At 38.0% G+C, this 16928-nt stretch overlaps 1 protein-coding gene across 2 annotated transcripts in view; it reads left to right on the top strand.

Annotated features, from left to right (window-relative positions):
* GRM8 (glutamate metabotropic receptor 8) overlaps positions 1 to 16928 on the top strand; it is a 731836-nt gene that overhangs the window by 599530 nt on the left and 115378 nt on the right. For both annotated transcript variants that reach the window (XM_035021042.1, XM_035021041.1), the window contains exon 7: positions 5776 to 5912. In XM_035021042.1, the coding sequence (XP_034876933.1) occupies positions 5776 to 5912 (137 nt within the window). The remainder of the gene's footprint in view (positions 1 to 5775; positions 5913 to 16928) is intronic.

Raw genomic sequence — 16928 nt, 5'->3', positions numbered from 1 at the left:
TCCTGGAAAGGACTGCTTTTCGAGTGTGCTCATGGTAGTGAGTGGTGAGATGCCTGAGAGGGATGATAATGGGAAGTGAGGAAGTCGGCCAATGCAGAGACCAGGATGTTGAATCATCCAGGTGGATGGTGAAGCCACCAAGCATAACAGGACTAGGGATGGAGAAGAATTCAGAGTCAGATGCTCAAGTCTTCCATGAACAAAGGCTGACTGATATATGTAAGAGTAATCTGATTCCTAAATAATCAAACTATAATATGAGTCTAATTCAAAGATATAGTTCTGTTTATTGATTGTAATAAATACTTGATAAAATAAACTGGATAAGGAAAAGGTGAGCATGAATAATTGAAATTCTGTTGAAAATTGCTATTTCCTGTGACATTTTGGTCAATGACTTAAGTCCAATATATTCATTCTTTTAAGGGTGCCTAAGATTGCTATACCAACTGATTTCATTTTTAGCTTTCTCATTTTTTTCCTGCTTATCCAGTAGTGCGGGTCATTATGAGAAAGAAAATGGATAAAGTTTTGTAGCAAGAGGGAAGAAGGAAAGTAATAAACATGACGATAAACTGAGTGGCTTACACTTATAAATATATTTATAATATTTGCTCATAAAGGTGAATGAATTATTCTTGCATTGCTTTTTGCATTGTGGAAATAAGATCACAGGAGCATTAAGTGTAGGCAAAGGAACGAATGATGATGATGATGGTTTTCCTTTTATTGCACCCCTATCGTGTGCCAGCCATGCATTAAGTGCTTTATATACATCATCTCTTGTGACCCTCAGAATAGCCTAGGGAGGTTGTGGTTCTTATGCACGCCTGACAGTTGAGAAAACAGATTAATGAGGGTGACTTGCCCAGATCACGCAGGTAATTGGCAGAGCCAGAAATCAAATTCAGTCCCTGAATCCCAAGCCCATACTCTTCCCCAGAACAATGTTCGACAGAGCCAAACATTTGCAAATAAAATCTTCATTGGATGTATCATTTTTTCCTACAAAACAAGTTGAAGTGCTTGATATACTTAGGAATAAAAATATAGTTTTTCCAATGGATTTCTTATTGAAGAGAAAATATGCAAGGAGTTATATAGACTCTGAGAGCAGTACCTGACGAGTGTTAAGTTACATCAGAGCCCCACATTGTTTGTTTCCATTTCTCCACTACTGCACATCAATTAAAAAGTTTTTTAAAAAAATTAATGTACTTCAAAATTTCTGAAATAACTAAGTCTAGGAGATAAAGTCTAGGGGAGATCTATCTATCTATCTATGCATATATATATATATATATATATATACATGTATATATACATGTATATATTTCTTACCTATGTTGTGAGTAAATCATAATAAAGTGATGGATATTTTGAGACATTTGTCATTTAAAAATTTTTTCTGGACAAAATGCCACTCAGTTACATTTTTCAGGGGTGGCCAGATTCATACAAAGGATATTTTAAATTTCTACTTGTAGAAATTAGTAAACAGCATGGCCTCTCGTGGCTATTCAAGGCTATTCTTAGTTACATAGACCACAGAACCAGGGCAATCATTTGAGATGAGCCAATGTGTAATGGAGTCATTCTTCCTGTGAAAGGGTTGAAGTAATTCAACTGCAAACCTAGCCCAAGAGCAGAAATCAGATTAGTAAAGTAAGTTGCAAGAGTGGTTTCTAACATCACACTGATAACAGTGTGAAAGGGATTCTGAAGTTCCCTTCATTTGTGAATAAAAAAGATGAACTTTATGTATATATATGCAGTTCATAATGTTCTGAAGACAGTGAGTATGGATTTACTTGGGATCATTAATGAGTGCCTGATTTATGCTTTACTGCAATTTATTGATTGTTCCCTCAGTATGGAGCACTGTCTTTGGTTCAGTGCCTACAAAGATTAGAGATACACTCTGCCTTTATTAAGGAGACCTCCTTTGTGAGGAAAGCAAAGGGTCCACCCAGTGCTGAGCACATAATAGGCAATCAATCAATATCTGTGGAATAAATGTTTTGACCCAGTATGGGGATGAATAGTAAAAGTGTGTGGAGTGTAGAGAGTGCTATGATAGAGTAGGGTAGGATGCAAAGAGGGGCTTGGGCTCCTGCTCTGGGTTTAGAAGATCAAGTTTCTTTAGGTGCGACCTTTGAGTCACATCTTAGAAGGAATTACATAGAGAAGAAGGGTTAGGAGGAAGGCGGAAGTGAATTTATGGATAAGAACAGGTGCAAAGACAGGATGGTAAGAAAGAGCATGACGAATTTAAAGAACTGGATTTTAGGTAGAGGTGGCATTGTGTTGAAAGAGGAGAAGGAAGATTAGTGAGGGCGACTTGAGGAAAGCCATAGATGCTCACTGAGAAGTTCTTATATTTTCATACAGACACCGGATTTCAAACACAGCATTGCCATAAAACAATAAAGGAAATAATAGTTAATACTTATATAATGCTTACTGTGTACTAAACGTTTTACATATTTTAATTCATTTAATCTTCACATATCCATCCTAGGTAGGAACTACTGTTAGCCCATTTTAAAAATGAGACACGTGAAATATAGGGAAGTTAAGTAACTGACCCAAGATCATACATCTAATAAGTGACAGTGCTGGGGTTTGTACTCAGTGATCTGGCTCCAGAACCCACACTCCTAGCCACTTGAGTATACTGCCTCTTAAGACAATGTCAAGTGTAGTGTAAATTACTGTTGATAATGATATTTGAAGTATTTCAGTTGAAGAATTATTATTTTTGTGATAATACATCTCTCGCTCGCTTGCTTTCCAATAAACTTTCTCAAGTTGGAGAACAGAGATGTAGAAGTACCTGGAACACTAGGAATTCTATGTAACTCAGAGCACATTAACGAGAATGTGTTACGTGAGTGGCGTTCTTCCAACTTAGGTATCATCGTGGTAAAAAAGATTGAGACTGCTCTTGTAGGAGATAAGAGATCATTCAGTAAGGGATGTAACATTGGGGATTTTAGTTAGAGAAATTAAATATTCCTTTATTCATGAAGAAGATCACATCATAAGTTTTCAAGTGGTATATAAACGTTGGGAATTGTTGATGATGTTAATATGAAATTCATAGTGGATATGTATTTTTTTTCTATCCAGGAATCTTTCCCATTTGAATTTCCATAATCCCTTGTCTAGATATCACTTAAAGAATTTTCAACCCTATCTATTACTCTGCATTGGTGTGTACTGGAAATACTTATGGGGTGAATAATAATCATCATAATAATATCTAACTACCCCATGCATTGTTCTGTGCACTTGATAGCTATTTGTTTATTTAATTCTTATAAAAGCCCTATGAGAAAAGTGTCATTATTATTTCCATTTTTCAGGGGCGCCTGGGTGGCTCAGTCGTTAAGCGTCTGCCTTCAGCTCAGGTCGTGATCCCGGCGTCCTGGGATAGAGCCCCGCATCAGGCTCCCTGCTCAGCGGGAGGCCTGCTTCTCCCTCTCTCGCTCCCCTTGCTTGGGTTCCCTCTCTCGCTGTGTCTCTCTCTGTCAAATAAATAAATAAAATCTTAAAAAAATATATTATCTACATTTTTCAGATGAGGAAACGAGCATTTAAAGGTTAACATGCTCGAGGTAACTAGGAGTTCGGTTTTGGTCAGGTATGGCAAATGGGTTTCCACTTGAGCGTTTATGGAGTAGCTCACATAGTACCAGTTGATTGGAGTCCTCTTATTTGAATCCCCAATTCCTCATTTCTTTCTTGATTTATGTATAAAGTCATTTTCCATATGGATTAATAATAATGACTTAAATGCATATGACTCTTCTAGGACTTCAAAACATGTCTATATTCATTGTTAAGTCCCTACATGACAAGGGAATACAAAGAGACATACGTAAGTTGTGGAAATAAATGGGAAGTGAAGTTAGCATGGCCATGTGGGTCTTGACTCTCAGACAGTGCTCTTTCCTTCCTGCTGTGCTGTCTTTTGTGGCCTTAGTAGTCTTTGCAGATGCCAGGTATCTATGGTCTCATCAGAGACTTCACACTATGTCCAAATCTTAGAAAGAGTCCAGAGAACAGAGGAAATTAGACATCTCTGCATTAAATACTTGGAAAGCACCCTTATTGCTACTATGTGATTGTGATCCTATTTATTTGCAAGTTATTGTCTTAAGTCATCCATTTTGCTTGATAAATTAAATGCTTTAGAATTGTGTGATTAGGGCGCCTTCGTGGCTCAGATGGTTAAGCGTCTGCCTTCGGCTCAGGTCATGATCCCAGGGTCCTGGGATCGAGTCCCGCATCGGGCTCCCTGCTCCTTGGGAGCCTGCTTCTCCCTCTGCCTCTCTCTCTCTGTCTCTAATGAATAAATAAATTAAATCTTTAAAAAAAAAGAATTGTGTGATTATTGGTATTGGTTAAAAACTCTGCAAGTAGAATAAAGAACTCATTATAAAATAAAATTATAAAATGGACATATATAATTATCTGTAGTATATATTTGGGGAGAGTACAATAGGAAAAGAGATAGCAAGGAGGAGACACTTTCTAGCACAATATGGAAATTAAATCCAATATGCTGCGACAAGAAATTCAGGGGAGGGGGCCTGCAGAGAAAAGATAGACACAAAGAAAAGGGATTGATGTCAGGTGAATTTGTCGAGATAGCACAGAGTCATCCAACAAGATGAAGGGGGGAAGGGAGAAGCTGAGGGCTGTTAGAGAACAGGAAGGATCTTCAGATAGTGAGGCTCCATGCAACAAGTAAACATTGAGGTAGTGATCCCTTTCTACTCCTAAAACCTGTGATTCTGCAACAGTTAATAAGAGGACAAGTAAAAGTGAGCAGAAGCTATGAAAAGAGAAAAGCTGAAAGCTTCTTAGAGAAATGGAAGTTTAGAAAATACTGCATTTCTGGGGCGCCTGGGTGGCTCAGTTGGTTAAGCGACTGCCTTCGGCTCAGGTCATGATCCTGGAGTCCCTGGATCGAGTCCCACATCGGGCTCCCTGCTCAGCAAGGAACCTGCTTCTCCCTCTGACCTCCCCCCTCTCATGCTCTCTCTCTCTCTCGTTCTCTCTCTCTCAAATAAAAAAAAAGAAAAGAAAAGGAAATACTGCATTTCTGGCATTTCTTGCATCTTGCTGCCCTGCCCCAGTGAACTAGGGGAAATTTTATGACCTGAGCAGAGTCGGGACTTCCCAGTGATTGCTGTCTTGCCCATTGGGAGGGTCCCAACAGTGGTCCACATTGATATACTCGTGGGCAGAGGTAGCAGAAGCAGGGGCTAAGAAGAGAAATTGAAGAGGGAACTGCTTTAGAGTGGAGTTCAAGTCCAAATAAAGCCAAACCCGAGGGAATGTGGCTAGGACGGTCTCCTGCTGGATTTTGAGTTGCTGTTTGTAGTTCATACATATTCTGCAGGAGGTGTTATGCTTCAAGACATTTACACTCGTCGCTATTGACTGTCACTCTCTGTAGCCAGGATGGAATATTCAGCCTATCACCTTCTATTTATTTAACTGTTATGTACATTGCCTAACTTGGATACTCACCATTTACTTTCTAATGTGCATAATAAAGCATGTCTTCTTCCTATATGTATGTCTGGGCTTCTTTTCATGTAGAAGATATTATGCTATCAAGAATGACCTTGTATGGATTGCAAGCTTCATAACTCTTACTACACAGAATATATTTTTATCTACCATTCTTTCTTAGAGAAAAATAAGCTCAGTAGCTATCTTACTAAAGCTTTATTAACATTGTTTTCTAAACATTTATAGGTAGTGCTGGGACACCTGTCACTTTTAATGAAAATGGAGATGCTCCTGGACGTTATGATATCTTTCAGTATCAAATAACCAACAAAAGTGCAGAATACAAAATCATTGGGCACTGGACCAATCAGCTTCACCTAAAAGTAAGTATCAATATAATTTTACATGAATGTATGTAGTTCTCAAGGAGAAATGCTTTATTTTTAAGTTTATAATACAAGTTTTGTTAGAATTGTCTTGTAATTATGTTTTTAAAAAATGTATGATTTTATCCTTTCTTCAACTTTAAAATGTTATGGAAAATCTCAAATGTCTATAGAGAAATCTGATATCTGGAGGGATTTAATGAAAGACCTCATTTCCTTTTAAGTGACTGCGTTGTATTTAGGGAAATTTGGCCCTTTTCTGAAAGTCTCACTTGTTTAAGTGTTGGTACACTGTGTGTGTGTGTGCGCATGTGTGTGTGTTGTGGGGGAGGAATGGCAGTGTGCCACGAATGATTAAATTTAGGCTTAAAAATAAGTGTATTTCACCTTTGCCATCTCATAAATTGAGACCTTGTGCCTACATCTGATTGATGGAAGTGAATCATGATCTGTATTTACATTACCTCTTTGAATTGCAACACTAGAGAAAGTGAATGTACCCCAAAGTGATGTTCAGAGCATTGAACAGCTTCAGGGCTAACTGCTGTCCCTGTCTACCTCGGTTGGCATCAAGGCCCAAGACCCACAGATCTTGCCATTCCTAGAAGTAAATGGCCATGTGAGGAAAACTGGGAAAGCCTAGCCTGAGTGCGGCCCCAGGGCCTCGGGGTGGTGCCAAAGGTGGGCATTTGCCTGCCTTGGTGTCACCAACATGGAGGGCTCAGCCTCCTCCTACTGGGTCTGGCATGTAGGATGGCTGTGGGGTAGAAGAGCTTCATCAAATGTGCCTGGCTGGTGGCAGCCCTCTCGAGGGGCTCTTCCAGAGAAAGGGTCTGTGGGGACATTGCAGAGAGCTATGTGGTGCTGGCACCCACCAATTATAAGGGGCTCTGGAGCAGGAAGTTGATCCTGAACCTGAGGGATAAGGGAGGCCCAGAAAGGGAGCAGGACTGTCAATGGCTATATGGCGAAGGTGTAGGGGTGGTTGGAGCATCATCAGCTTATCACTAGATAAGGAATGATTGCACCTTTCAACAGCCGTGGTGTGGTATCAGCTCACACTGGCTTCGTCCAGCATAGGGAAATCAGGAGCGTGCCCTGTAGTCTCAGCCAAGGGTTGGAGTTCATTCATTGCGCACGTCTTCGATAAATGGTAACATAGGACTATTCACAGGAACTGAGGGGCCGAGGAGCTGCTCGTTGCAGCAGTATGTTTCCTCTGTAGGCAGGAAGGTGCTTTTAAATGCTTTGAATAAACCAGAAACAGATCCATTTACTGTCCTATGATTCTAATGTCTATTTCATTCTCTCCTACAGTGAAAGTATCTCCTCCTCTTGATTCTCAAAGCCGTCACAACGCTGTGAGAATTGAGTTTATTTCCTAAATGAATAATTAAGTTAATTTCCTAACCATACCTTATCCTAGCTAGAAGGTAAAAAAGGCTTACGACATACAGGAGGGTGGAGATCATTCTCGTCTGTGTGTGTATAGCACTTGTACATGTGCTTTCTTGTGTTTGAACCCACTTCAAAGACATCGGTTTGGTATTTTTAATACATTTTTCACTTTCTGTATCTCCCAATATAGTGGTATGCTTATGCAGCATCAGCCACCAAAGTTTTCAACAAGGAAGCAGGTGATGAGAAATAACAAAATTGGAATATTTATGATCTGTCTTTGAAATGACTTCCTGATAATTATCACACTTCTGCATTCAATAATGTGCCAAGACAGCTAATATTTCCAACTATTGTTGTGCTTTGTAAGACCACAGATCTACAGTTTACTACATGTAGCAGCCTCAGGAAATCTTATCTATTGTTCTGCAACCCAAACTGACATTTATCAAAGCATTGTTTTGATAACTCTACAGGTTATTAATGCCAATCTGAAAATCAAGAGCTTTGTGGCAAAAGCCCTTTGAAAGTGGACCTATGTGGAATAACATAATTAAACATGACAAAGAAAATTTGTAAGGGTTAAAAGAGGGAAGCTGCTTTTTATCTGATGTTTATAAATGCCAAACTGCCTATTATATTCTTATGATTAAGGATATACCTAACAAAATTCAGTGGTTTAAAAATATGTGCACTGGGGCGCCTGGGTGGCTCAGTCGTTAAGCATCTGCCTTCGGCTCAGGTCATGATCCCAGGGTCCTGGGATTGAGCCCCGCATTGGGCTCCCTGCTCCGTGGGAAGCCTGCTTCTCCCTCTCCCACTCCCCCTGCTTGTGTTCCCTCTATCGTTGTGTCTCTCTGTGTCAAAAAAAAAAAATCTTTAAAAATATGTGCACTAATATATAATATTAAGATACCTAAAATATTTATATGTACAAGTACATACACACACATCTGTCTATGTGCATGATATATTTATTATAAAACTTCATGTTGAATCTCAAGCTGCTCTTTTATGTACATTTAACGGTGCATGAAAGTTTTCTGTTTATTATTGTGTTATTGTTCATAAAATATATCAAAGCAATTTGTAAGAATTATTTCTCATGCATGATTATGACCATTTGTAACTAGATAGAAGTGCCAGCCTTTACTGAAAAAGAGAGAATGTATCTCTCAGGAGAAAAGTAAGTGAATTAGACTGGGGGGAGAGACTGTAAGTCAAGAGTTGGCTTCTGGAGCCTAGTGGGACAAATTGTTTCTCCTTGGATCAGTGACCTGGTTGAAGGTCATCTGTATGAAGGAGTACAGGATGCTTGTAAGACTAAATAAATATTTAATAAATATTAAAGTTCTGCTTAGATAGTAGGCAAGGCATGGAACTAATGCTTTGCTTTATTCAGTTTTATCATCTGTAAAATGGAAATATTAGCAGCACCTATCTTATATGGTTGTAATAAGAATTAGATGAAACAATACAATAAAGCATTTAGTCCAGGGCTTGGAACATATGAAATCCATAGACATTACCTATTACTAATCCACTATCTCGTGATTCTATGTGGCCAGTGGGAGAGCTGATAATCCATGTGGTGAGTAGAGCACTACTTATTAGAGAGGCACTTGGATTTTCTTTAGAAAGTTCTGAGAGAATCTCTTCATTAAAATGCTGACCATTAGTCTCCATCGTCCACTCTTTCTGCCTGTCTTTAATATTGGCCTGAATACTTCAGAAAAATCTGTCTACACTTAAAAAGCAACCTTTATGTAAGACAAATACAAACTTTCTTTTTTATATGGTAGCATATGGCTAGGTATTATCAGCTAGGCAGTTATTTTTCGAATGGATTGGATAAATTCATTCTGTGCACATACTCAGTGCTAAATTTTGAGACAAGACTGAGTGAGTGGTTCTCAGGGTGCTCCCAGACTGGAAGGATAGACCAGCACTCAAACCAACAATGCTAGCAGAGGTGCACTGAGCAAGGGGTGTGCGTCGTGTCTCGGCGGCAGCCCAGAGAGAGGTTCCTAATCTGGCCTGACTGCTGAAGACAGCTGTGTTGAGGGACAGGGGAGGATACTCTCCTCCATGTACTCCATCTCTCCTTAATCTATTAAACCAGATTTTACAACAGATTTTACACTCTCAGCGGTAAGTATTTATCAGCCAGTTATCGGTCTGAATTCTATGTATTTTCGAAAAGCCAGTTTTTCTGGCTGAACTCAACCATCAGACAATTTTGTACACAGAGAGTGTACAATTAAGCATGTATGAGTGTGACAAATTTGCCCTGCATGTACCTTTAGTGGAGTGAAAGAATTTTTATAATGAGTAGGGTTTTTTTTCCTGGAAAATCATGAGGTGTTTTATTTCCTTATTGTTCCAAATATTATCGTTTCTTTTTCTTTATTATGGAACTAACATATGTTCTTAATTTAGCAATTAGAATCAGTTAGTAAAATTGTTTAGTTTGATTTAGGTTTTCTATTCAGTCATCTCTGTCCAGGCATGAAGGGCGTGTTGTCTACTTGAGAGTGAATCTGAACAATTAGGTCTCTCCGTTTTGTGAGGCTGAGTCTCCCAAGAGGCAGGTGGTCCTGATTAGTGATTATAAAACACATTGTAACCTAGAGGTTCAGAGTAAATAGCTGAGCCTGAATTGCGAGAAGAAAGCCATATGCTTCTTTACGTCCGCAGGGAGAAGGTATATGGAGGTTCCTGGATGTACCTAAAATAATGCAGGGCTCACTTTTTTTACTTCCAACCAGAGCTACTTTTTTTTTTTTTTTTGGATTATGGTAGGAATGAGGCATATGGTTTTACTTGTCTTATTGTTTTGTTTTCTTCTCTTTTTATTCAAGTAAATAATTTGGAGATAAATGTAGTAAAGGACAGTGGCTTCATAAGTGTCTCAACCACAATTATTAGTGGCACGGTGTCAACTGGGAAGGGTGATTTGAAGGACAAGGGCTTCATTGACCCTGATTTAATTTTGAGTGGGTCACTCCATAGAAGAGAGTAACTCTTGACCAGGTACTGAATCCTGAACCTCAGTTTTCTCATCTGTTAAGTGGGGATAATAAATAGGCTTATTATGAGGACTGAAGACTTAGAATATAGTGGTCAAGAATGATGGGTGCCTGGGTGGCTCAGTTGTTAAGTGTCTGCCTTCAGCTCAGGTCATGATCCCAGGGTCCTGGATCGAGTCCCACATCAGGCTCCCTGCTCTGCAGGAAGCCTGCTTCTCCCTCTCCCACTCCCCCTGCTTGTGTTCCTGCTCTCGCTATGTCTCTCTCTGTCAAATAAATAAATAAAATCTTAAAAAAAAAAAAAGAATGAGACCTCAGGGGCACCTGGGTGGCTTAGTCAGTTGGGCTTCTGCTTTCAGCTCAGGTCATGATCCCGGGATCCTGGGATGGAGCCCCATGTCGGGCTCCCTGCTCAGCGGGGAGTCTGCTTCTCTCTCTTACTGTCCCTCTGCACTCTCTCTCTCTCTCCCAAATAAATAAATAAAATCTTAAAAAAAAAAAAAAAAGAATGAGACCTCAAAGTCAGAAAGAAAGATGTTTGAATTCCATCCTTCCATTCATGAGTCTTATGGCCATGGGCATGTCATATTACCTCTTTTAGTCTCAGATCCTTCATCTGCATGAAAACAGTCATGACTGCTTCACAGAATTCATGAGACAATTAAAGGAAATCACATACACAAAGATCCTAGAACATTGCTTGCTCCATATTCAGGGTTAAATGAATAAGGTAATAATAATTTGTTTCATTTTGTTTTGCCACTGTAACCAACCTATTATATATATTATATATATTATATATATTATATTATATATAATATATATAATATATATATAATATAATATATATTCCCAGAGAATCTCTTCATTAAAGAGTAATAATAGATCTTATATATAATAGATTATAATAATAAAAGCTTCGTATACCCTGTGGGACCTCAGAGGTGCTTACTGGCTTACTGGCTTCTGATACGAACCTTGAAGGAGCAACATCCATTGCTACCTGTCTTGATAGATTCTCTCTGCCTTATCTGTCCATCTACTTGGTTTGAGCCTTGTTCCCTAAGACATTCAAAAGGATTTAATAAGATCCATCTATCATAGCAGGATAAACAAACAAACCCAGTAAGTTAGGAAGAAAGAATAAAGAGAGTTAATAAATTTTAGTTAGTAGTCAAGTTTGATTTCCTCACCAGCAATTACAACCAATAGATTCATCTAGGCTGTTCATTTGAGTAAGAATCATGCTGATATTTTAAGAACATACAAAATTATGCCATATAAAAATATAGTTTCCAGAACAAAGTGCCTGCGATGTGCCACTGCTGAGATATTTTAAGAAATACAAATGTATGACATATAAAATGTGGTTTAATATGATTAAAAATTGAGATGCTGGATTCAGTTACCTTGATCTCATTGAAGACAGATTCCTGGAGTAATCTAATAGTATCCAGGGAATCTAGTAGCTTATCAGGGAAAATGTAAGTAGAGCATTAAAAGGTCTATTATTATTGATGAAAAATAGGTGAAGTCACAGGTGCTTAATTAGTTATTTTAATAAGTAATTGTGACAGTGACATGGAAAGGGAAATGAAAACTAAAAAATGATAGAGGTCAAATTAGAAAAGGCAGATCAAAGAATATATTGCGACTCAAAGAAGGACTTAGCATAAAATACAAAATGCCTCTTTATACCAACACCAAAGAAGGGCAAAGAAAGATGGTGATTCTAGACTTTTATGGGGATAATAAAGTAATAAAAATCATAATAAGTGGTATTTTAATCCTTATTCTAACCTTGGGAGGAGTAAAGTAAGAACAATTTTAACTTGATGAGTAGAATAGGAAAGGTTAAAATAAGGTTATAAATATAAAATGATAATGTAGAATAGAAGAATAACTGGTAAAAAAAGACATTTTCTTATGGTAGATTTACTAAAATATATGTGAACCCTGTATGCCAGGGTACTTTTAAAAAGCTCAATGGACACATCAGTATTATTTAAAATCTACAACGAACAAGAGAATTACAAGTAAGAACTGCGAAGTATTATATACGAATAAAATATGTCGCCACCAGCTATAGATAGACGTCAGTTGCTGGTAAGGGCATGAAATTAAAAAGGATAAAGTTACTGTGTCTGTTGATTGAATCAGAAGTTTAGCATGACATCTTTCCTCAGAAGTTGCACTATTTAAAGAAGGAAAATAGAGCCAGAAGCTGGATCCTCCCCCAAGCCCCTATACCATTTTATTAAGGTTATGGATCCTTATCTCTAAATGAAGTTCTAGAAATGTGCAGTTGTGTATATCTCGGGGGGTTGAGACATAAATCCACAAATAAATGACAGAGGGATATAACAAGGACACATAAAAGTACTAAATTTTACTATTACTTGTTTGCTTTTGTTTGTTCTAAAATCATTTTTAATTAAACTTACTTTGAGATAATTGTAGATTTACATGCAGTTGTAACAAATAATAAAGATCTCATGTCCTCTTTGCCCGTTACCTTGAAAATTATAGTGTGATAGCACAACACAACAAATTGACCTTTATACGATCCACCAGTTTTATTTAAATCTCAACTTTACTTGTATTCATGTGGTGTGTGTGTGTGTGTGTGTGTGTGTTTAGTTCTGTGCAATTTTATTACCTGTGTTGGTCCGTGCTTCTACCACTATAGCCAGAGTACAGAACATTTTCATCACCACAAGGATCCCCATGTTGCCCTTTTATTGCCAGATCCACTTGCCTCTCATAAGCCTCCCCCAGTACCTGGCAACAGCCAATGTGTTCTCTATTTCTACAAATTTGTCATTTCAAGAATGTTGTGTAAAAGGAATTATACTGTATGTAATCCTTTGAGTTTAGCTTTTTTCACTCAACATAATTCCCTCATAATCTATCCACATTGTGTGTTCCTTTTAGTTGCTCAGTATTATTCCATGGTATGGAAGTACCAAGTTTGTATAACCATTCACCCTTTGAAGGACACCAGCAAAATAATTATGAATAAACCCGCTATGAATATTTGTTGAGAGAGAAACAGGGAAGACTGATGTCTCATCTCAGAACTGAACTAATTCATTTTTATATGACCGTTTTAGAGTTATACTTAACCTTTTAATTCAGAATGCTTTTAGAAAATAAGAAAGAGAACATTATTGCTGTAGCATGTGCCTTACATTTATAACTGGCATAGCGACACCTTGGATGACACCTACTACAATTGCAGCATATTCCCTAAGGAGAAAAAGTTCTTCATTTAAAAATAAGACCACCTAGGTCTAGCTCCTTTGAACATCAGTCTGTGAAAACAGACCTGCATTCTTGCCTCTCATGCTTCCCCTTTCTATTCCTTCTAACAATACTGCACTAAAGTTGCTGTCTGTGGCACCCAAACTCAGTCAGAGTTTCCAAGACTTCCTCAAAGTTGCCCCTGCTCTATGTTTCTTAAGTTGTTCTAACACGCTGGTAGGCTTTGCTGTATTCGTTCTCATCTGACTGTTTTGTAGCTGTCAGATCTATTGCTACATGGCATTTCTTTTCTGCATTCAGGCCATGATTTTAGATTCCAAAAATCAGACATGACTTCTAGATTAAGCTGCTGTATGATCTTTGAGACTACTGATTAAAATTCTTTGTAAAAATGTCTAAAGGGAACCCAAAGGGACTACTGACAATGGAAATCTCCCAGTAAGGACACACTTTGAGCTTGGGATCTCTGAATTAAATTTTTTTAAATGGTACAACTAATGACCCTATCCCTAAGGTTAGCTTCTCCAAGAACCAGTCGAATTTTATACATGATATCCATAAAATGTTTGATAGAGATGTGGTTTCATGTTGTTCAAGGCACAAATGGACTTAAAGGGCAGACCCTAGGAAGCTCTGTGATGATGTGGAAAGCATCACTAGAGGTTAAGAGACTGGTTTTCAGCCTGAGCTCTCACTAATCCTGAGAGATTTGTGCTTTTCAACTTAATATGTGGGGTCTCAGTCTCCATGTTTTTAAAATTGGGAACCAAATATAGCTTTTCACTAAAATTTCTTCCAGATCTATTATTTTCTAATTGGATACTTAGATAGTAGAGTTTTGTAATATGTGTTTTCTTATTTATTTACTTACTGTTTTTTAACTGAAAAATGTACTCTACAAAATGTAAGGCCTCATTCATTCACCTATATAGAAGTAATGCTCCAGTATAAACCTCACTGGTCAAAGGTCTTCTGTGATTATTTTCAATTCAGGGTATTTATTTGAAGGAGCATGGCTGCTTACAGCCTATGAACATTAAAACAGAAAATGGGAGAGGTTACTTTTGTTTTAATAAACGTGTAAAAATTATTAAAAATGGCTATGCTATTAGTTCTCTCTTGATTTTGCAGACAGGCATTTTTATAATATGCTTTAAAAAATAAGACTATGCTCTAGGGAAGCTAAGTTTATTCTGTTAGATGGGCTGAAATCAAGCAGGACTAAGTAGAAATAACTAATGTGATTTGAGAAATGCTAGTTTATTTGGAAAGCACTTTTGCAGCAAAGATAAAAGAGAGGGAGCTAAGTTCCGTGTGAAGAATTAGGGGATGCCGTGGTAGAGAAGAACAGCCCACATCTGAGCAATAAATGGGAGCTAGGCTTATTTTTGCTCCCATAAAAAGGGAAAAATAAAATGATTTCAGAATTCCCACTGTGGCATCTCAGATTTGGTTGCATTCAGCTTGTGACATTGAGACAATCAGTGTGCAAACATTTATTATTACCCTTTTACCTCGTCCACAGTAAGCAGCTTTGTGTTTGGAGGTAGACGAATCGGGACTCAGGCACAGCGATCACGTCTTGATTCTGCCTTCATGCCTGCTTATCCATTTCCCCGAGTCTCTCCAGAGTTCTCCCCACTCTTTCTCAGCTTTTCACATATTTGTATGTTAAACTTTTCTCCTGAGATGAAGTTTCGCATCTGTTACTAGCCGGATAAGCAATTACCAGGCATTGCATGAAAAATAGAACTTTTTTCATATCCTTTAAGAGAGTCTGAAGAAATAATTGGCCTGAGAAAGTTAATGCCAATCTACTACCCTTTTGACACAGTCTCCCACTGGACAATTGGCTCGTTTTTTTTTTCAGAGTTGGTGGTGGCTCTGAATATTAGGAAATTGCCTCTCCTACAAAAAAAAAAAAAGAAGAAAAAAAAATTTTTTTTTCTAAAACTGTTGGAAACTTGAAGCTGAAACAACATCCAGAATGGTAACTGTGGGTCTTGTCCAAGTCAGCATTTTCTCCAACACCTTCCTCAGAACACTGGGTCTGCAGGATTTTAAATAGCGGCTCTCTATGCACACAAAAGCTCCCTGGTCAAATAAGTTTAGGGAATGTCAGGACAACTGTTTTTCCTTTGTTTTGTTTTCCTGAAATACTTGTGGAGACGTTAATATGCTAATGCACATCATGACTGACTGGGAAGTAGGCATCGGATGTACTGTTCAATACATTGATTTGACCATGAATCCCTTTTTTATTTGAAGGACATTTTGCGGAACTAATATTCCTTGAAGCTCATTTTGAGAAATGTTGGCTTAAGATGAATTTTCCACCTAAGCTGAATTTCACATTTATTAACTCATTTAATTTTTATCATAACCCTGTGACTTAGATACTGGTAGAATGACCATTTTTAGAAGAGAAAAGTAAGATTAACAATAAGTCGCTTTATTCAAGTTCACTCAGCTAGCGGAAGCGTAAGGGAAATGCATGGGCACACACAGCCCACTCCGGTGTGCAGGCTTCTAGGAACTCTGAAGAAGTAGAATCAAGGAGAAGTGGTGAAATGATTGAATATGGAAACCAGGGAAAGGAGGATCTGGTGATGGCCTAGGGTAGATGAGGATGCAGGAGAAAGATTTCAGGGAAAAGCTTACCTTGGGACAAAGCTCCAAGGAGGAAGTCACACTGAAGGTAGATGGAGCTTGAATGTTCTGGACAAGGGACATGAAGGGAAGGCATGCCAAGGCTAGGGAGTAGACTGAACAGGGGCAGAGAGGGGCAGACTAGGAATTTTCATGAAGACAAGAGGGAATGTGAAGGGGAATCATAGAAGATCTACTTAAAAAGTGAATTTTCAATTTGGATCTCAGCTTTACGTGTGGATATGATCCTGTAACTAGCATCAGTAACTGTAAAGAAATGACCTGATCACCACTGGGCATTAGGAAGAATAAATGCCATTGGCCTACAAAAAGGTGGCTTTCAGAGATGGTTAAAATTTAACAATGCCACTTGACCATTTACATTATTAGGGAATAGGTCTGCTTTTGACTTAGGGCTTATTTGCTACAAAAAGAAAATTATCCTTTATTCTAACTGCAACTTTTTTCTTAGTTTTTCAAGTGGGATAAGCAGGTTCTCTTTTTACAAAACACCTCAGTCTATTCTCTAGTATTTTCTTGAACTTTGTGTTGACTTGATCTCATTTTAAGGAATTTAGGGAATTTTAAGGTAGGGATAGCAACAATTCAAAATTTATTTAACAATTATTTCTATAATATTGGTTAGTAACAGGGTACTAAGCAGATATCTTAT

The sequence above is a fragment of the Mirounga leonina genome, unplaced genomic scaffold (genome assembly GCF_011800145.1).
Source record: "Mirounga leonina isolate KUSES-001 unplaced genomic scaffold, KU_Mleo_1.0 Mir_174, whole genome shotgun sequence".
In the NCBI taxonomy this organism is placed as follows: domain Eukaryota; kingdom Metazoa; phylum Chordata; class Mammalia; order Carnivora; family Phocidae; genus Mirounga; species Mirounga leonina.
This window is presented reverse-complemented; position numbering and strand designations above follow the sequence as displayed.